This window comes from Lacerta agilis, chromosome 4, assembly GCF_009819535.1.
Source record: "Lacerta agilis isolate rLacAgi1 chromosome 4, rLacAgi1.pri, whole genome shotgun sequence".
NCBI lineage: Eukaryota > Metazoa > Chordata > Lepidosauria > Squamata > Lacertidae > Lacerta > Lacerta agilis.
This window is the reverse complement of record NC_046315.1, coordinates 1594871-1616467: the sequence shown is the minus strand read 5'-3', so window position 1 is coordinate 1616467 and position 21597 is coordinate 1594871. Positions and strand designations below refer to the sequence as shown.

The window sequence follows — 21597 nt, the reverse complement described above, 5'->3', positions numbered from 1 at the left end:
TCGGTTTCAGCCTGTATGTTTATGTTGTGAACCACCGTGAAATCTTCAGAATAAGGGTACATAATTTTTTAAAATGATAATAGATACTTTATTGTCATTGTACGTAGTACAACGAAATGCCATCCCCCATGTACAGCCACGTATACACATTTATACATTTACAGCGACACATACACATACATACCATCCATCACGACTCCCCAACGATCATATCATTTGGTTACAGCATTTAAAATAGTTATAGCTCTTGGATAGAAACTGTTTTTTAGTCTATTCGTTATTGATTTAATTGTTCTGTATCTCTTGCCCAAAGGCATCCGTGCAAACAGACTATATCCAGGATGAGATGAATCCTGTAAAATGTTGTTTGGTTTTTTGAGACAACGGGAGCTATATAGTTCGTCCAAAGATGGGAGAGGATGACCGATAATCTTTCGGGCTGTGGTTATGACCTTCTGGAGTATTTTCCTATCGGTGACTGTGCAACTGGCAAACCAAGCACAGATACAGTACGTAAGAATGTTCTCTATGCTGCCAAGGGAGACGGACAGGACACCAGCAGTCTCTCACTCAGATTGTTCTTCTTTAAAAGTCTGAGGAAATAAAGTCTCTGCTGGGCCTTCTTTACCAGAGCAATGGTATTAGCGCTCCAGGTCGTACCCTGCTCGATAGTAACACCCAGAAACTTGAATACAGCCACCCTCTCCACCCGGTTCCCACCAATATACAAGGGCTGAATGTCCGCCTTTTTTTCCTGTAGTCCACTACCAGTTCCTTGGTCTTAGCGATGTTAAGGACCAGATTATTTTCTCTGCACCAACCACAGAGCTGCTCCACCTCGTCCCAATAGGCGGTCTCACCCCCCTCGGAAATGAGCCCCACCACAGTGGTGTCATCAGAAAACTTGATGATTTTGTTGCTAAGGTGGGTAGCTGTACAATCATACGTCTAGAGGGTATAGAGCAGGGGACTCAACACACAACCCTGTGGGGGGCCGATGTTAAGGCTAAGGGCTGTGGACATATATGACCCTACTCTAACCCTCTGAGAGCGGTATGACAAAAATAATACTAACAATGATATTGACAAGATGGAACATGTGCAGATGAAGGCGACCAAGATGGATTTATTTTATTTATGCATTTATTTGATTTCTATAGCACCTTATAGCAGGGGTGCCAACTTGAATAAAATATAGAAGGGGTTTAGTGACATGATGTGGTGCATGCATGCCATTTTTTTTGTTTGTTTTTTTGTAAAGAATTTATTGGTTTTTACAAAACAAAGAACAACATAACACATATACCAACACAAACCCAAACACAAACCCAACAATCAAACCATAATAAAACAAATACAAATACACCAAAAATTCTTTTTCTTGTTTACACACACACACAAAAAAACTTTTCTTGTTCGAATCATTACTAGGTGACTTCCCCCGTTTTCTCTCCTTTGGTTCCAATTCCAATTTTACTTTAATAACTTCTCATCTCTGAAATTAAATCATTTAAAGATCAAAACTAAACATACTTCTTAAAATCTTGTTTTTACTTCACAATAATCTATCACTCCTTAACTTAAATCAAATCTATTCCAAGTATAACTTCATAATAATTAATAATACAACTTCATAACACAACATATTGCTTCTTATATCAAATCATGTCATAAATCTTCTTTCACTTAGACTGCTGCTAATAATAATAAAAAAATTCAAATATCTCTTCTCTAGTTCAAAAACTTAAAATCTTAACACACCGGCTTCAGGGTACCATAATAAACCATCCTAATTTTATCCTTAATACATTTCACCCTATCCCTTTTCTAACCATTTTCTTTCGCCATTTCGGGGTCTCCTCCCAGACATTCCTCCATCTTACACCAAAATCATTTTTCAGAATGTCCTCTTTTCTTATAAGTCCACAGTTCCAGACATAATCCACAACAGTCCTTACAGGGAGCATCAGGGTACGCAGATCATCACCTCCCAGCATCTCCGGTTCAAAATTCCGTTCCTCTTCTAATTGTAAATATATAAATCTTTTCCCCATCATTCCTGGGCTCTCACCCCAGAAATTGGATATAAAAAATCTTCTCATCCTGGGTCTCCCACCCCAACAGGACTTTTCATCTTCTCGGAGTTGCAAAAGCATTGTACTTTGTTCTTCAATAATTCCCTTCAGCTCTCTGCCAAGGTTTTCTTCCATTTTAACAATGTTCTGAATGGTCTTTCCTGTGAGATATAAATTGTCATCCTGATTCAGCAAGGTTAACTTCTGGTTCAGCAATTCTAAATTCAAAAAAATAATCCTTTGTTCATGAGTCAGTCCAGAGTCTAAGACCAGCTTGAAAACGAAACCCAACATGGTAGAAGTGGGCATAGGGTATCAAGTTTCAGTATTTTTCCATCTTAGTCACAGTACTTTTCCATCTCAATCACAAGTCTCCGCAGCCATTTTCCCTGGAGTCAGGGCGAAAAGATTACATTCTGTCCACTTTAAGAAGAAATATTCCCATCAACTTAAGTCCCCCAAAAGGGGTCTAATCAGTCTCACTTGTCAAAATCGAAACATTTATCCATTACTGCGACAGCAGTCGCCATCAAAGCAGTTACTTTCTTTCCACCAAAGGGAGAAAAACGGGCTTCCTTTCCGTCGTATCTCCCGGAGCGCCAAATGTCAAAGATAAGTTCAATTGTTCACGTACTCACGGCCAACGGGCTTCTTTTATTTTCCTTCTGCCAGGTAGAACGATATCGCTCATCGCGAGCGGCGGCCGCCGCTTCGCCGGTCCGGTTGGGGCATGCCTCCACAGCCCGGCTCCGTGGTCCCTTCACCCCCACTCCCCCTTTACAGGGGGAACGGGGGAAGGGTTCGGAACCATAGTGGGCTCGCCGGAGAGCCCATGCCGCGGGACGCTCGACCCGCGGTTTAGCGGAGCCCCGCTTTGCGGTAGCGGGGGCTCCTACCCCCGGGCCGGCCTGAGTCGCTTCGCTGCCGAAGCGACCCATGACCGCCCGCGATGGCGTCCTCACCGGAAGTCCGTGGTGCATGAATGCCATTTGAATGGCAATTCCTAGAAACTGGGGGGTGCCCCCCTGAAACATTTTATGGTGCGGCAAAGACCCCTCAGCCTGCAAGAGTTGGCTCCTATTCCCCACACCCACAGGTCTCAGGACGGTTACAACATAAAATCACAATATGAAAACACAAAACACATAGCCCAAAACTGGTAACCCCCACTTCCCCACCACATTTTAAAAGAGCATTAGATGTCCATCAGCCAAGGTCCCGTTTAAAGTGGTGTGTTTTTCGATAGCGCTGAAAGCTGTATAAAGGTTTTTCAACCCTTGATATGAATTCTTTGATGGGAAATGAGATAGGAGCTCATACTGAAGTTGTTTCCACATTCCACACACTGATATGGTTTTGTTGTTGTTCAATCGTTCAGTCGTGTCCGACTCTTCGTGACCCCATGGACCAGAGCACGCCAGGCACGCCTATCCTTCACTGCCTCTCGCAGTTTGGCCAAACTCATGTTAGTAGCTTCGAGAACACTGTCCAACCATCTCATCCTCTGTTGTCCCCTTCTCCTTGTGCCCTCCATCTTTCCCAACATCACGGTCTTTTCTAGGGACTCTTCTCTTCTCATGAGGTGGCCAAAGTACTGGAGCCTCAACTTCAGGATCTGTCCTTCCAGTGAGCACTCAGGGCCGATTTCTTTAAGGATGGATAAGTTTGATCTTCTTGCAGTCCATGGGACTCTCAAGAGTCTCCTCCAGCACCATGGTTTTACCCTGTATGATATGGTTTTACCCTGTATGAATTCTCTGATGGGAAGTGAGAGAAACCTTTTGACGGAAGCTTTTTCCACATTCCACACACCGATAGGGTTTCTCCCCTGTATGAATTAATTGATGGGAAGTGAGACTGTGGTTGTGACGGAAGCTTTTTCCACATTCCACACACTGATAGGGTTTCTCCCCTGTATGAATTCTTTGGTGGGAAGTGAGATTGACCTTTTTACTGAAGCTTTTTCCACATTCCACGCACTGATAGGGTTTCTCCCCTGTATGAAGTCTTTGGTGGCAAGTGAGATTGACCTTTTTACTGAAGCTTTTTCCACAGTCCACACACTGATAGGGTTTCTCCCCTGTATGAATTCTTTGATGGAAAGTAAGAGAGAAGCTCTGACTGAAGCTCTTTCCACATTCCAAGCACTGAAAGGGTTTCTCCCCTGTATGAATTCTTTGATGGGAACTGAGAGAGGAGCTACAGCTGAATCTCTTTCCACAGTCCACACACTGATAGGGTTTCTCCCCTGCATGAATTCTTTGATGGGAAGTGAGATTGGCCTTTTGACTGAAGCTCTTTCCACATTCCATGCACTGATAGGGTTTCTCTCCTGTATGAATTCTCTGATGCTTAGTGAGATTGGCCTTTTGACGGAAGCTCTTTCCACATTCCATGCACTGATAGGCTTTCTTCCCAATGGGATTTATTTGATGGGAAGTGGAATAAGATTTTTTTCCACATTCAAGATATTTATACGGCTTCTCCATTGTGGGGATTTTGTCATGGTCACCCTTGTTCTTAATTTCCAGTCCATCATTATCTACAATGAAGAGAAATAGATTAGAGCCTCAGGGAGAAATTAATGAAGAATACTCGTTAACACTGGTCATAGAGGAATAACACAAGTTGGTTAGATGGATGGTTTTACTGAAGTGTTGGGTGCATTAATTAACGGGGATCAACTGACATCCTTAGGGGAACCAGTGATCAGATAAGCCTGGCTCTTCTGTCGAATGGATTTTGTTTGGCTCCATCATGGCATCCCCTCCATTTCCAATGTCAGTCTTCTCTTTGGACAGCCAAAGAATGACGGGAGGAAAAACAGAAACTGAAAATCTGACATTAGCTAGTTCAGCTTCCCTAACAGCTCTAAAGTTTACAGTTAAATGGCCCGGAAAGTTCAGACCAGGCTGATCCTTGTTTAAGAAGCTGCAAATGGTGGAAGAACATTCACAGAAAAACAGTACTATTCAAGGTTTTTTTGGGGTATTGTAATATCCAGTGTTGTAGAGGGCACTGTTGAGTTCTGTGAAAATATATGAGGTTTGTCACATATGGAGTTTAGAATGTAAAAACAAATATTATGATCCCACTGGGAGCCTTACCAAGAAAGGCCAACATCCCACGATTTTCCTCCATGATGTCCTTATGCAGAGCTCTCTGGTCAGGATCCAGCAACTCCCACTCCTCATCTGTGAAACGAACAGCAACATCTTCAAAGCACACTGGACCCTAAAAGAAAAAGGGAAATGTCCTCCTCTGAAACAACGCTGTTGTTCACCACCACTCCTTGAGCTATGACATTGCTCCATCCCTGGCCTCTATCCCCACAAGGCAGCTTCCCCTGACCTGATCTGGTTCCACAGCCGCTGCTTCTCTTCTGTCCCCATGAAAAGATGGATGAAGAGGTCTAGCCAGTATCAATGTGTCACCTGCAAGAGGATGATAAGAGGAAGTTTTTGGATAAACACGCGGCAGACTTTGAAGAAAGAAGTCAGGCTTCCACATTGTTTACAGCTTTTGGAACAGATCAACTGCTAGATCCCTTATTGAGAGCTGGACCAGGGGGAACATTGGAATAGGAAGGAGTGGCAGGTGCAGCACCAGGTGCAGTTTAGTGAAGATGGCCCTAAAAATATTAACTTGGAACGTTCACAGCCTTAATTTAAGGGCCAAAAGGAACCAGGTAAACCATGTGTTAATAAAACAGAATTTGGACTTGATATGCCTGCAAGAAACTCATGTAACAAGAATCCATAGAAGAGTGTTATAAAATAAAAGATTGGGCCAAGAATTCATCTCTTCAGACAAAGTGAATAAGAGAGGAGTGGTAATTTATGTCAAGGAAAAATATAATCCAAAAATGGTGTTTGAAGATGAAGAGGGAAGATATATTGCGATGGAAATAACAGTGCAAGGTGAAAAATTTCTGACTTTGGGAATTTATGCAGCAACTAAGGTAAAGCAGATTTTTATAAGAAGCTACATGATATGTTATTGGAATATATGGATTATAAACTGATATGTCTGGGAGATCTGAATGCTGTGGTCTCCACCTTGATGGATAGATCTCAAAGAGCCAAATTTACTAACGATGGAAGACTTCCAAAGACATTTTTTAATATGGTGGACAATTTAGATTTGAAAGATTCATGGAGGTTGAAGAATCCAATGGAAAGAGAGTCAACGTTTTTTCGGATGCTAAAATGGCGTGGAGCAGATTGGATTATATTTGGATTTCAAGAGACCAGGCACCAAAAATTATAAAGGTGGAAATTTGTCCAAAGACTTCTTCTGATCACAATGCTATACAATTGGACTTAAGACTGACTCCCCAGGGTTCATTTAGATGGAAGCTGAATGAATCATTATTAAGAAACGAAATAGTTATTGGACAGGCCCAAAAAACCCTAAAGTACTATTTTGATATCAACTTAGCTACAACGTTGGATAAGAGGGTTATTTGGGACACAAGTAAAGCAGTAATGAGAGGTTTCTTTATACAAAAGAATGCAGTAAAGAAAAAGGAGCAGAATATTAAAAAAGATTTGATCCTGAAGCAAATTAAAGAAAAGGAGAAAAAAATGAGAAGTAAACCAAAAGACCAGCAGATCCAAAAGGAAATAAAGGGTCTCCAGGTACAATATTCCAATTTGATAAATCAGGAGATAGAATGCAAAATTAAATTAATGAAGCAAAATACTTTTGAATCTGCAAATAAATGTGTAGAAAAAAATGAAGAATTAAGCGGTTAAAATTAGGATAAATAGGGGAAAATTTGATAAGGGTTAAAGAAAGTTTCAGAAGCAAGTAGGAGCTGAGGTTAGAGATTAAATATTAGGAGTTAAGAGAGTTATTATATGATATTTAAAAAGGACAAAATATTTGAGATTAAGTAAAATTAGATTTGACTATGTTTGGAAAATTGGTAAAGAGGAAAGATATGGAGCAGATGATTCAGCAGGGGAAACACAGCCACAACAGCAGCTAGAATTTTGATAGCTAAAAACTGGAAGACAGAGGAATTACCAACGATTGAAGAATGTCAGATGAAAATGATGGACTATATGGAACATGCTGAGATGACCGGGAAGCTTTGTGACCAGAGGGACGATGAGGTGGGAGAAGAATGGAAGAAATTTAAGTTGTATTAAAAAAATTATACTAAGATTGAAATTTAGGTATAACTTGGAAGATAAGTTAGACTGCAGATTTAGAGTTATTTTAAGTGTTAAGGAATTTGGAGATAATGAATTAAGATAATAGATAGGATTTTTTGAAAAATAAGGTTTATACAATGTAAAGAAATTACTAAAGATGAGAGACAATTGTTTTTTATTGCAGTTTGTTTGTAATAGTTGTATTGTTGTCCATTTGTTTGTTGTTTGTATTTTGTTGATGTTTTGGGAAAGTTAATAAACATATTTTTTTTAAAAAAAAGAAAAGAAAAGAAAAGAAAAGATGGATGAAGAGGTCTAGCCAGCATCACTGTGTCACCTGCAAGAGGAAAAAGGTAAGGGGGAGGTCTAGAGTGCCTGCTTCTCTCACAGGTGAATCAGTGCATCTCAAACTACAGAAGAGCATTTGAGAAAGTCTCACCTGCTGAGTGTATTTGGATGTTTGGGTGCATTTCAGATGTTAGTTGTGAAAAAATATATCTCCCCTCCTCTAGGCTCTTGGCCCCAACGATCTCCCCCAACAAAATATGAAAAGAACCCACAGATGAGTTGGAGAAAAAACTCCTCCTTCCTTACCCAGCTGCCTCTGCCTGGTGTCCAACGGAGGCCACTCTGCCTCAGAAGAAATCTGGCCCATTTCTGCAAAGAGATCCTTTCCCTGAAAAAGAAACAAGGGTTCAAAACACGGGGAGAAATATTTTTAAAAAACCACGAATGTCAGGTCCAATAGCTTTAAGGGTGTCAGATCTCATTCAATGGATGCATTCCGGGGGAGGGGGGGAATGAGCCATCAGTAGAGAATTGTGAGGTGTTCTCTGTCCTGTTTGGAGCCCCTTGGGAGTATCCAGAGGAAAGTCTCTCTCACCTGCTTCCTCTCCTCTGCCTGACTCAGGAGGAAACCTTCGGCCAGGGCCACCGCCTGGGAACTGGTCTCCGCTCCGCATTCCCTCACCCAGCTCTCCATCTCCGGGGGAAGGACAGCCAGGAACTGCTCCAAGATCACCAGGTCCAGCATCTCAGCTTTCGTGTGCCTTTCTGGCTTCAGCCACTGGTGGCAAAAGTGGTAGAGTCGGTTGCAAACTTCTCGGGGTCCTTTGGCCTCCTGGCAGCAGAACTGCCTCAACTGCCGGCTCTGCACCTCTGAGCGGAGGGTGTCCTCCTCACCCAGGATCTTCTGCACAGAGTTTTCCCAGAATCCCCCAGTGCTCCCAGTTTGGATGGCATGTCCTCTTCCTGCTTCAGGGCCAGCTGAGTCTTGCTCATCCATCTGTGCTCTCAGGAAGCCTCTAGAGATCGGAAGGAACCCTTTGGTCTTCTGCCAAGTTCTGTCTGTCTTAAGGAGAGTGGCTAGCAAATCTTACAAAGCAAAAACATTGTTATGTTACAAAAGTTGTATAATATCAGGAAAAGAAAAATGTTCCCTGAGCAAGCATGGATGACTCTTGGAGGGAAGCAGGGCTGGACTGCACCACAGCCCAAACCATGAGCCATCTTATTCATTCATTCATTCATTCATTCATTCATTTACAGCGTATTAAATCTGTGGGGATGATAAGGGAGGCAGTAGAGGATATAGTATTTAATGATATCCTTCCTAACTTGCGCTAGCAAGTTCCATATTTCAGCAGAGTTCCAAACATTCCCTTTTTTAGATTACGCATTGATCAGCTTGTTGCTGATTCATCTGAGTCTTACTATTAAAGATTCCTTCCTGGTAAAATCCCTTCTAATCCCTCTTATAAATAATAAACACAAGAATCTGATTAATTTAGCAAACTAAATCCGACATAATAGGCATCACTGAAACCTGGTGGGATGAGTCTCATGATTGGAATGTAGTAATAGAGGGATAAAATCTACCGTATTTTACGCTCCATAAGACGCACTTTTTCCCTCCTAAAATGGAAGGGAAAATCGCTGTGCGTCTTATGGAGCGAAGGCTTCGCTCCCACTGCCTCCCCCCATCCCCCGTCGCGTTCGGCGGAAGGTGGGGGGAGGCAGCAGCGATGTTGCTGGATCATGCCAGCCCCTCCGTTCACCGAAAGAAGCTTCTTTCGGCGAGCGGAGCTGCTAGCACGATCCACCAACACCTCCGCCGCCTCCCCCCACGTCCCGCCGAACGCGACGGGGGATGTGGGGAGGCGGCGGGGAGCGAAGGGGATGTTGGTGGATCGTGCCAGCAGTTCCGTTCACGGAGCTGCTGGCACGAACCACCAACATCTCTGCTGCCTCCCCCCACGTCCCGCCGTATTCGGCGGGAGGTGGGGGGAGGCAGCTGCGATGCCTGCTTTTGGGATCGGTGGGCGGCAGGGAGGTTGGTAGAGGATTTCCTCCACCACCCCACGCGCTGCCCGCCAATCCCAAAAGCAGGCTTTTGGGATCGGTGCAAGGCATGGGATGGTGGAGGAAACAGCGGGGATGCTGCTGCTTTCTCCCCTCGTCCCCATGTCCTTCTCCCCTCGTCCCCATGTCCCTTTAAGGAAGCGGGGATGAGCCGCTGTGAAGGGAGAAGGGGCTTCCCCTCCAGCACTCCCCTCCGTGTTTTTTAGAGGAGGAAAACCAGGAAAATATTTTTTCCCTGGTTTTTCCCCTTTAAAAAACAAGTGCGTCTTGTGGTCCGGAGCGCCTTATGGACCGAAAAATACGGTATTTCAGAGAAATAGACCAAACAGGAAAGAAGGAGGAGTGGCGTTATATGTCAGGGATGAGTATCTGGGTCAAAATTAAGGGAGAGAAAAATAACAGTGATCTCATTGTGGGAGTTTACTATAGACCCCCAAGACAAACTGAGGACACAGATGATGCCTTCCTGGAACTGATGGCCAAGCATTCAAAAGGAAGTGAGATAGTAGTAATGGGGGATTTCAACTATCCTGATATTTGTTGGATGTCAAACTCAGCCAAGAGCACAAAGTCGAACAGATTCCTCACTGGCCTTGCAGACAATTTCATTGTCCAGAAAGTGGGAGAAGCAACAAGAGGATCAGCCATTTTAGATCTGGTCCTAACCAATAGTGATGACCTGGTTAGTGGGGTAGAAGTGGCAGGATCATTAGGTGGGAGTGATCATGCTCTTCTGGAGTTTATTATACAGCGGAAAGGAGCAACCAAGCATACTAAGACTCAAATTCTAGACTTTAAGAAAGCCGACTTCAGAAAACTTAGGGAAATGCTGGGTGAAATCCCATGGACAGAAATACTAAAAGTGAAGGGAGTTCATGATGGGTGGGAGTTTGTTAAAAGTGAGATATTAAAAGCAAAACTTCAAGCAGGACCAATGAGACGAAAATATGGAAGGTGCCTAAAGAAGCCAGGGTGGCTATCTAAAGAACTTTTAACTGAGTTAAGATTTAAAAGGGATATGTACAAAAAATGGAAAAAGGGGGGAAATCACCAGAGAGGAATTCAAACAAATAGCCAGCATGTATAGAGACAAAGTCAGAAAAGCTAAAGCACAGAATGAACTCAGGCTGGAGTCTCCCTCTTTGGAGGTCTTTAAGCGGAGGCTTGACAGCCATCTGTCAGGAATGCTTTGATGGTGTTTCCTGCTTGGCAGGGGGTTGGACTGGATGGCCCTTGGGGTCTCTTCCAACTCTAGGATTCTATATTCCTGCCCTTTCTCTCCCACATTTCCTTCCTCCCCATGCATGGGGCTTTTTTTTTGGGAGGGGGGTTAGTCCACCCCCTCGTCCAGCTTTGGAAAACCATCAGCCCATGTTTCCTCTGTTGTGCAATGACGCTGAGCGACGTCACACAGAGTTAATGTCCTAGGGACTCCTTTGTTCGAAGAGGGGAGATTTCGTGGGAGTCATTTGGGATCCTGTGATCTCCCCGGAAGAAGAGCGTGGCAGACCTGGCCCCTCCCTGGCAGGCCCCTCTCCTCCTCCCCCTGCATGAGCAGACCAGCCCCCCCCCCCAGGCTGGCCCCCTCCCCTGCTGCAGCCCTGGGACCCCCACCGCCTCCCCACTCACCAGATCCCAGGAGGGGACAGCCAGGCAGCCCTTGCAGGAGAGGGAGGGGCCTGGGCTCTGGAGGACCTGGCCTCCTCTCTCTTGCTTCCTGTCCTCTCTAGGAAGGCAGCTCTGTTCCCTTTAACCCTTGCAGAGCCGAGTCTGCCCCGATCTCCCTTCTGCATTGCACACTTCCAGAGATGCTTTTAGGGCAGTGTTTTTCAACCTTTTTTGGGCAAAGGCACACTTGTTTCATGAAAAAAATCACGAGGCACACCACCATTAGAAAATGTTTAAAAATTTAACTCTGTGCCTATATTGACTATATATAAAGTAATTTTCCCACGGCACACCAGGCAACATCTCGCGGCACACTAGTGTGCCGCGGAACAGTGGTTGAAAAACACTGTTTTAGGGGGACCCCCCCTTCCCTTTCCTTTCCTTCCCTTCTGGAGCAGTGATGGCGAACCTTTTAGAGACCGAGTGCCCAAACTGCAACCCAAAACCCACTTGCCCCTTGCCAACACGGCAGTTTAACCAGTATATCTCATGTCTTTCTGTGTGTTTCACATTTCCTCTTTATGACTGCTGTTGTAAGAAATAATCCTTCATAAAAGTTATTGCATTACATTCTTCATTAAATTATCTTTCCACTGATATATGATTTTATTGTATAACTCAGTGCTCAGTGCTAAATGTTTAGGGGTACTCTGATTTTGATTCAATAAAATCACCGGGCGGGGGGGGGGGGTAAATACAGTTCAAATCGAGAAAAATAAATACAGTGAATTTCTTCTCCTGTTAAATTCACAAAATGCTGTTAAATTCACAAAATGTTTATGGGTATGCGTCCCCCTGCTTCCCCCCCCCCAAAAGCGCTGGTATTACTCCAAAACAAAGTGGTGTTATGAACCATCAAACCTTGGAAATACATTTTTTTCCAGAAGGTTCCACAATTTTGGCCGCTAGTGTACACTGGAGGGATGTACACCCTCTCCCAATATTTAATATAAGATATATAATACATTATTATTATTATTATTATTATTATTATTATTATTATTATTATTATTATTATTATTATTATTTATTTGTACCCCCTCTCTGGGTGGCTTCCAACAAATATTAAAATACATTAAAATGTCATACATTAAAAACTTCACTAAACAGGGCTGCCTTCAGGTGTTTTCTAAATGTCAGGTAGTTGTTTCTCCTGTTGTTTCTCCTGTTGTTGTTGTTGTTGTTGTTGTTGTTGTTGTTGTTGTTGTTGTTGTTGTTATATTTTGTTGTTTCTTCTGCTGCCATTTGATCACAGCCTCCATGGAATGAATTCCTCTGTTGGCTCCCGAGAAAGAGCTTATGTTGCCATCTTTATACACTTACTGACCTGGGAGTTAAGCCCTGCTGAACTCAAGGCAGCTTACTCCCGAGTAGGAAAAGCAGACTGGCTCTGAGTGCCCTAGGTTTGCTTCCACTGCCCTAACATGTCCACTGTAGGAATATTGTACTTGACTGCTGTAAGTTTCACATCCCTCATTTCTCCCAGTCAGTTTTGCCATTTCGTCAGCTCTCACGAACTCTTGACGAGGATGCTGATGGCTGCCACAACCTCCATTGCTCCAAAATAGAAAATCTTATTTATTTCAGTTATTCCATCTCTATTCCACCTTTTTCTCCCAGAAGTCACCCCTGGGAGCTTCATGGCTGGCTGGGGATTCGAAGCCTGGTCTCCCAGGTCATAGAGTCCAACACCCAAACCTCTACCCAGCACTGAAAACCTGACATGATTTCCAGATTTCACTTTGGTATAGAAATGTGTCGATTTCAGCATTAGCTGACAAAATAACTTATAAATTACTTACTGCCAAAGGCTCAGATGACCCAGTACAAGTCCCATGCCGTCTGGTGGGATTTTCTCTTTTATTTTACCAGCTGCACTGGCTTCCGGTGGAGTACAGGGTCAGGTTTAAGGTGCTGGTTTTGACCTTTAAAGCCCTATGCGGCCTAGGACCCTCGTACCTACGGGGCCGCCTCTCCTGGTATGCCCCGCGGAGGACCATAAGGTCCATAAATAACAACATTTTGGAGGTCTCGGGCCTCAAGGATAGATTGGCCTCAACCAGGATGCAGCTGAAACTCAGTGGCTGGAAGTGCCTTTGAGCAACTGCAGATGGTTCCACATTCCTGGACCGGCCACAGCAGCTCACGCCTTCCTTTCTTCAAGGCTGGATGACCAGAGTACCCTCCATGCGGGGCATCCCTTGCGCTGGATCCGGAACCTGCAGCTGGTGCAGAATGCTGCAGCACGATTGCTGTCAGGAGCGAGGCCTTCTCGGCATGTGACCCTTTGGCTCAGAGGGCTTCACTGGTTGCCCATTGGCTACCAGGACCAGTTCAAGGCCTTAACATTAGCACAGAAATCCCTTAACTGCTTGGGACCAGTTTACCCGTGAGATCCCCTCTTTACCCCACAGATGCCCCCTTGACCGCTTCAACTACAGGTGCCATGCAAAACCTCAATTCCTTAGTAGGGCAGCACAGACCCTTTGGAACTCCCTGCCTCTTGAGATCAAGTAGGCGCCTCCCTCCCACCTTTTTGGGGGAACCTGCTAAAAACATGCCTGTGCAGGTGCTTAGAAAGTTCAGCTGAATATTAGCATTTTAAGTTTTTGCATGTTTTAAAGTACTGCTGTACATTTTTGATCATTTCAGTGTATCTTTTCGTAAACCGCCTTGAGGGTTTTGTTTTGTTTACAATCAAGTGGTGTATACATTTTATGAAGTAAATAAATGAATGATCACTAAGCTTACTTTTTCAAAACATTCCCCAAAATACCCATTTCCCCATGAGTCCGTTAGGCCGGTTTAGATGCATTCTTTCGCAATGCTAGCTTAATCATAGTTCTCTCTCCTCAGCGTGTAGCCATCACAAACTCAGCAGCGGTAACAAGCTTGAATGCTGCAAAGTGGACCGTGAAGCCTCCTGCCTGGTGTCAAGTGGCAGGGAGTTCCAAAGTACACTTGCTGCCACACCAAATCATCAATCTTTAAAGTTGGAGGTTCCTAGAGGGCAGGGCTGGTAGCTTGCACATTCAGTGGCCCAGCATTAGTGCTTTGTAAACAAAAGCATATAATTTCCCCTTCCAGAAATGCTTAATTGTGAATTCAAGGGACACTGAAGTCTTTACAGAGATGGCAGGACAGCTTACCAGATTAGTTAGCTGGGAGTGAGACAGTTGGCAGAGTGGCACTGGGCTCACTAAGATGCCAGGTTGATTTTTAAGTCATGGCAGTGTGTGAGCAAATACTCCACATCTGCCAAGCTTTCAGGAGCTGAAATTAGCCCCCCCCCCCGACCCCCAAAGCTTCAGGGAAAGGGTCTATCTCACTTCTTCATTATCAGTTCCTTCCACCTAAGAAATGGGAAGAAAGCAGTTGCTCATGTTAAGCACAGAGTTTGTTGGGGGTTCAGATTAATGAGCTGACTAGGGTATGATTTGTCAGCAATAAATATGGTTTGTTCTTATCTGTAAGTGAAGTCACATTCGAAACAATACAGAAGCAGTCCAAGGGAATTTCCTAGGAAGTTACAGGTAGGTAGCCGTGTTGGTCTGCCAAAGTCGAAACAAAATAAAAAAGTTCCTTCTAGTAGCACCGTAGAGACCAACTAAGTTTGTTATAGGTTTGAGCATTTGTGTGCATGTACAATTCTAAAGAAAGTTTGTTTTCCTAGGAAATGTGTTATTCAGTCTCACCTGCAATCATGTGTGCTGAACACACAGAAAAACATAGATAATGTGAAATTACTGGAAGTTACATAAATTTCCAGAAAGCAATGGTTACAACAGTAAACAACAAATAACTTGTCCTGATGGAATTGCATACTTTCCTGCCTTGTGTTACAATTCTTAACAATACATGCATTCAATAAACATTGGCCACATGTTACAAAAGGAATATGGATTGTGTTCCCCCACCTTCTTGATTTCCCTGGGCAAACAAAATTTAAATTGTGGTGCCAAGAATTGAACACAGTATTCTAGGTGGGGCCTGACCCAGGCAGAATAACGTGGTACTATTCCTGCCCTTGATCTGATCCTGCCTTCTAAAGTGGTATCACAGCAGTCTGCACGATCCACGGAAGGGATTCTACCCGAAAGGTTCACTGCCACTAGTGTGAGTGCTTGTCTGGCTCAGTGTGAACCAGAGAGCCTTGAGGAGGTTCAGAAGTTGCCTCAAGGGGAAGCCCAGAAATGGCACGATGCCATGGGAGAGCAAGTGAGCTCAGTGAGGTCTTTGACTGTGTACAGACTCAAGACGACAGCAACTGGAGAGTTGCACTATAAGGCTAGGTTAGTAGCCACAGGTTTCACTCAGGGGAAGGGGGTCCATTGCTCCAAGGTAATGGACGCACCCACTCCCAGAAGTGAAACCACGCACATGTTTTTAGCGGCTGCAGCTCAAAGAGGTTTTGAGGTAAACCACTTTGGTTTAGGTGCCTGTTTGGATTCCAACCTGGATCAGGAGGACGTGGTACCTCCACCAGGGTTCGAGGGCAACAGGCCAAATCAGGTGTGGAAGTTGCACAAGGCAATCTATGGCCTGAAGGAGTCGGCCAGGGATTTGACCATGTGCTTGAGTGATGTCTTGGAAGAGCTAGGTTTCAGCCAGAGTCATGCTGATAGCGGCCTGTTTCTGGCAGGAGTAGGCCAACAGCAGGAGCAAGTTCTTCTGTCCAGTGTGGACATCCTTTACCTGGCAAAGACCAGGGAACAGGTGCAACAGTTCTCAGAGGAGCTTGGCCAGTGTTTCCAGCTCAAGAACTTAGGCCCTGTTGGTGTTTTCCTAGGTGTTCAGGTAGACAGAGCCGAAGACAGTAGTGTCTTGCTCAGCCAGACAGGTGAGATAGTGCAGGATGTCTGAGTGTGCAAGTGTCAGAACACCCATGGAGACTTGTTTCATTAAGGATAGTCAGACTGGGGAATGCTCTGAGTTCCAGAGCCCCGAGGTGTTCCAGTCAGCTCTAGGGAGGCTGTTGTATCTTTCCCAGTGAAACAGACCTGACATAGCAGTTGCTGTGAATCTGCTCAGCAGGGAGGCTACAAAGCCCAGTGTGCATGCCTGGAATGGCATCGAGAGAGTGCTGAAGTATTTGCAGAAGGCAAAGGAGTTTTGCCTGAGGTCGGCCGCTGGTGAGCCCCAGCTCACGTCCTGGTGCGACAGCAGTTGGGCAAATTCCAAGGACAGGAAATCTGTGTCTGGAATGGTTGTGAAGTTTGGAGGTGCTCTAGTTGGGTGGAAGTCCCGGAACCAGAGCCTCATTGCTCGTTCCTCTGCAGAAGCCAAGTGCAATGCGTTGTCAGTGCTTTATAGGGAACTGGAGTACTATAGGTGTTTGGTCCAAGAGATCTGTTGTGAGAATTGCCTACCCGTCACGGTATGGGAGGACAACCAACCCTGTTTGAAACTGGAAGAGTCTGGACTATTCAAAGCCAGAATCAAATGTGCATCAAGGTTTTCAGAACAGCTTGGAGAAGCTGAAGTACTGTCCCAGTCGAGTGAACCTGGCGGTCGGGTTCATGAAACCACTGAGCTTCCAACGTCATAGGGAGTTCTGTGAGAGTATGTGTGTAGGTGATATGCTTACGCTACCCCTGTGGTGCAGCACGAGAGGGGGTGTGAGGTTTGGAGCTTATAGGGTTAACAAGCTCAAGAGGCGTGTACCGCCCACAGGGATGATGTTACACATCTGGGTATTTCTGCGGTAAACAGAAGCCTATGTGAAATGTGACACTTTTGTTTTCTGCCTATATACATTCTGACTTTGTTTTCGACCGGAGACGGGACGAGATGTGTTCCGTGTCTCCGGGAGTGTCTGTGATTTATAGATGTAAATAAAGCTTCTAGATTAGGAACAAGCTTGAATCTGTGGACTTTATATTGCTGGTAAGAATCTGAGGCACACACCAATGCTGCGCTGAAGAAGTTTGCAAGCTCTGATGAAGCACGGGAGAAGCAGGTACACAGACAGGATGCCTGCTGGACGCCATTGATGTTTCCAAGTGCTACACTGTTTTAAGGTTCCCAGCTCAAAACGTTCAGACAGACCAACACGGCTACCTACCTGTAATAATAAGGATATTGACAAGCTGGAAAAAGTGCAAATGGTGACCAAGATGGTTTTATTTCATTTATGCATTTATTTGATTTCTATAGCGCCCTATAGCAGGGTCCCAACTTGAATAAAGTATAGAAGGGGTTTAGTCACATGATGCAGTGTATGCATGCCATTGGAATGGCAATTCCTATGAATTGGAGGGTGGCCCCCTCAAATGTTTTATTGGGGGGCAAAGACCCGTCACTCTCTAAGAGCAGGCTCTTATTCCTTACACCCACTGGTCTCAGGATGGTTACAACATAAAGTCACAATATGAAAACACAAAACAAAACAGCCCAAAACATGTAACCCCTACCTTCCCACCACATTTTAAAAGAGCATTAGATGTCCATCAGCCAAGGGCCTGTTTAAAGTGGTGTGTTTCTCCCTAGCACTGAAAGATGTATAATGAAGGTTTTTTCAACCCTTCGTATGAATTCTTTGATGGGAAGAGAGAGAGGAGCTCAAACTGAAGCTCTTTCCACATTCCATGCACTGATAGGGTTTCTCACCTGTATGAATTCTTTGATGGGAAGTGAGATGGATACTCTGACTAAAGCTCTTTCCACATTCCCCACACTGAAAGGGTTTCTCCCCTGTATGAATTCTCTGATGGGAAGTGAGAGAGATCTTGTGACTGAAGCTTTTTCCACATTCCCCACACTGATAGGGTTTCTCCCCTGTATGAATTCTCTGATGGGAAGTGAGATTGGCCTTTTGACTGAAGCTTTTTCCACATTCCACGCACTGATAGGGTTTCTCCCCTGTATGAATTCTCTGATGGAAGGTGAGAGAGGAGCTCTTCATGAAGGTCTTTCCACATTCCATGCACTGATAGGGTTTCTCCCCTGTATGAATTCGCTGATGGGAAGTGAGAGTGAAGTTGTGAATGAAGCCTTTTCCACATTCCACGCACTGATAAGGTTTCTCCCCCGTATGAATTATTTGATGGGAAATGAGATGGGAGCTCTGACTGAAGCTCTTTCCACATTCCACACACTGAAAGGGTTTCTCCCCTGTATGAATTCTTTGATGGGAAGTGAGAGTGAAGTTGTGAATGAAGCTTTTTCCACATTCCACGCACTGATAAGGTTTCTCCCCGGTATGGATTTTTTTATGGGAAGTGAGATGGGAGCTCTGACTGAAGCTCTTTCCACATTCCACACACTGATAAGGTTTCTCTCCTGTATGAATTCTTTGGTGGGAAGTGAGATTGGACTTTTGACTGAAACTTTTTCCGCATTCCATGCACTGATAGGGCTTCTCCCCTGTATGAATTCTTTGATGGAAAGTGAGAGAGGAGCTCTTCCTGAAGCTCTTTCCACATTCCAAACACTGATATGCTTTCTTCCCAATGGGATTTCTTTGATGAAAAGTAGAATGGGAACTTTTTCCACATTCAAGAGAGTTGTACGGCTTCCCCATTGTGGAGATTTTGTCATGGTCACCCTTGTTCTTATTTTCCAGTCCTTCAGTATCTACAATGAAGAGAAGTGCATAAGAGACTCAGGGAGAAATTAATGAAAAATACGCATTAATCATGGCAATTGAGGAATAACACAAGTGGGTTAGATAGATGGTTTTACTGAAGTGTTGGGTGCATTTATTAACGGGGATCAGCTGACATCCTTAGGGTAACCTGTGATTCAATAAGACTGGCTCTTCTCTCGAATGGATTTTGTTTGGCTCCATCATGGAATCCCCTCCATTTCCAATGTCAGTCTTCTCTTTGGACAAGCAAAGACTGACACGAGCAAAAACAAAAACAGAAAACCTAACAGAAGCTACTTCAACTTCCCTAACAACTCTGAAGTTTACAGTTAAAATGCCCTGGGGAGTTCAGACCAGGCTGATCCTTGTTTAAGAAGCTGCCAATGGTGGAAGAACATTCACAGAAAAAACAGTAATTTACTGTTCAATGTTTTTTTGGGGGGGTATTGTAATATCCGTGTTTTGGGGGGCAGTTGAGTTCTGTGAAAATATATGAGGTTCATCACATATGGAGTTTGGAATTTAAAAACAGTTATTATGATCCCACTGGGAGCCTTACCAAGAGAGGCCACGATCCCACGATTCTCCTCCATGACGTCCTTATGCAGAGCTCTCTGGTCAGGATCCAGCAACTCCCACTCCTCATCCATGAAACAAACAGCAACATCTTCAAAGCACACTGGACCCTAAAAGAAAAAGGGAAATGTCCTCCTCTGAGACCACACTGTTGTTCACCACCACCCCTTGAGCTATGACATCGTTCCACCCCTTGGCCTCTGTCCCCACAAGGCAGCTTCCCCTGACCTGATCTGTTTCCACAGCCGCTGCTTCTCTTCTGTCCCCATGAAAAGATGGATGAAGAGGTCTAGCCAGTATCAATGTTTCACCTGCAAGAGGAAAAAGGTAAGGGGGAGGTCTACAGTGCCTACCTCTCTCACAGGTGAATCAGTGGAAAACTCTTACAATTGGTTATAGAATTTAATCTTTCATTTTTCAATGGCACAATATGGCTTGATATTCCAGGAGATTTTACCTTCTGCTCCAAAAGCGGCTGGAGTGTAATTGACTATACTTTAGTTTCCTGGAAATGTTAGATGAAATCACCTCTTTTACAGTAGTACCCCACTCTGAGTGACCACTTTCCAATTGTTTTAGAGATGTACAGAAACTCCAGAAATAATTTTCCTTGTCCTCCTATAATTACCGGTAAGACTATTTATGCCAAAAGAAGTTATATAAATAATAAAAATAGGGAGGATTTACTAGCAGTATTTGATTTGATTTACTAGCAGTATTTTATAATACTATTCAGGAATTATTTTCTCCTTTTTAAAGTCTCCATTTCAACAACAAACCTTCAAATAAGTACAACTGGTTTGATAAAGATTGTATCAACCATAAGAAATAACTTAGAACTTGTCTAAAAGAAGCCTCTATTACTAACTCCCAAGTTCTCTGGAAGACTTACTTTGAAATGAAAAACACTCCCCCCCTTTTTTCTTTTTGAAGAACTTCAATACGCATCTTTTAATTCAAAGTCAGAACACAACAATCGATTCGTAGCCCTTATCCTTCTTTGGGGGAAACAACATATACTCAACCGCAAGAGCTACCACAAAGGCTGTAAATCCCCATTTGAATCCTTTGCTGAGAACATCCATGATAGTGACATGTTTTGCAAAGGTGCTGTCAGGGTGCTGCCCTCACCTCACGGCGAAGGGTTGCCAGGGCTTTCTCACTATCGCGAGCCCCCGCCCCACCTGCTCAGCAATTCATCTTCCTCCAGCAAGGAAGGCAGTGGTCCCTCTAGTGGGGAGGGAGAGACGGGAAGGGGAAGTAGGAGTCAGGGCTCTGACAGGGAAGGAGAGCCCTCGCACCAAGCAGGGACTGGAGGTGAGGCGCCTCTTCCGTCTCCCCACTTGCGCAGGGGGGGAGGACGCAGAGGGGGTAGGCGGGGGTTCCGCATCCCGTGGCTTTTATGCTGGGCAAAGAACCGGAAAGAGTCATTCCCGGACTTTGCCGAAGGATGAGCTAGACGTACTTTTTGTTGCTGCACTGTACATATCTGCACAATAAAGAAACTTAGTTTTAGAAACCTCGGTGTCAGGCTGGTTATTCATGAGCAATCACTGAAAACCCTCACAGGTGCCCATATACCTTCAGGCTTTGTTGCGAAGCCATGGATCCTTCAGACCACGCTGAACCAACTTTGGGATCAGGATATTCCACTTTGACTGGGCCGTGTTCATGACTATACCCCATGCTTCTGGAGGCTCGGTGACCCCTTTCAACAGGACTTCAGGAAGCCTCTTTTTTTTTTTTTAATGAAAAACACTTTTAAGAACATGCCCCTGGGGAAAAAAATCTGTATTTTCACAAGCCAAATGGTCCAGAATTGTTACTGCATTAGAAACTAAAGATACCAAAACCTTTTGGTCACTCCTTTCAATAAAAGCTTCCACTGATTTGCCACATATAACTGATTAAGCTTGGATTACGCATTTTGCCTCTGTTTGTTATGATTCCCAAGTTTCTGAGAAGGAAAAATTTTAATCTTCCTCTGCAGTAATTACACAATTTCAGATTACTGTTGAGGAGGCAAAAAGGATAATTCTTTCATTTAAGCAAGGAAAATCCCCTGGTATGGACGGCATCTCAAATGACCTGTTGAGATTAAATGTGGAATGGTGGGCCATTAATATTGTCCCACTTTTTAACTCTATCTATTACTCAGGCTTTGTAC

At 44.2% G+C, this 21597-nt stretch overlaps 1 protein-coding gene, 1 long non-coding RNA gene and 1 pseudogene across 2 annotated transcripts; all 3 read right to left on the bottom strand.

Annotated features, from left to right (window-relative positions):
• LOC117044872 overlaps nt 1-19778 on the bottom strand; it is a 934741-nt pseudogene extending 914963 nt beyond the window's left edge.
• Nucleotides 4507-7592, bottom strand: LOC117044933. The gene is made up of 4 exons (XR_004426376.1): nt 7575-7592; nt 5427-5509; nt 5183-5309; nt 4507-4617 (listed from the first exon to the last, which is right to left on the bottom strand). It is a non-coding gene; the product is annotated as an uncharacterized LOC117044933 (long non-coding RNA).
• Nucleotides 19779-20392: 614 nt separating the features above from the next.
• On the bottom strand, nt 20393-21103 carry LOC117045020 (NADH dehydrogenase [ubiquinone] 1 beta subcomplex subunit 3-like). The gene is given in 2 exon segments (XM_033145808.1): nt 20393-20556; nt 20998-21103. Coding segments are annotated over 2 exon segments (270 nt in total).
• Between the last annotated feature and the right edge of the window lie 494 nt (nt 21104-21597).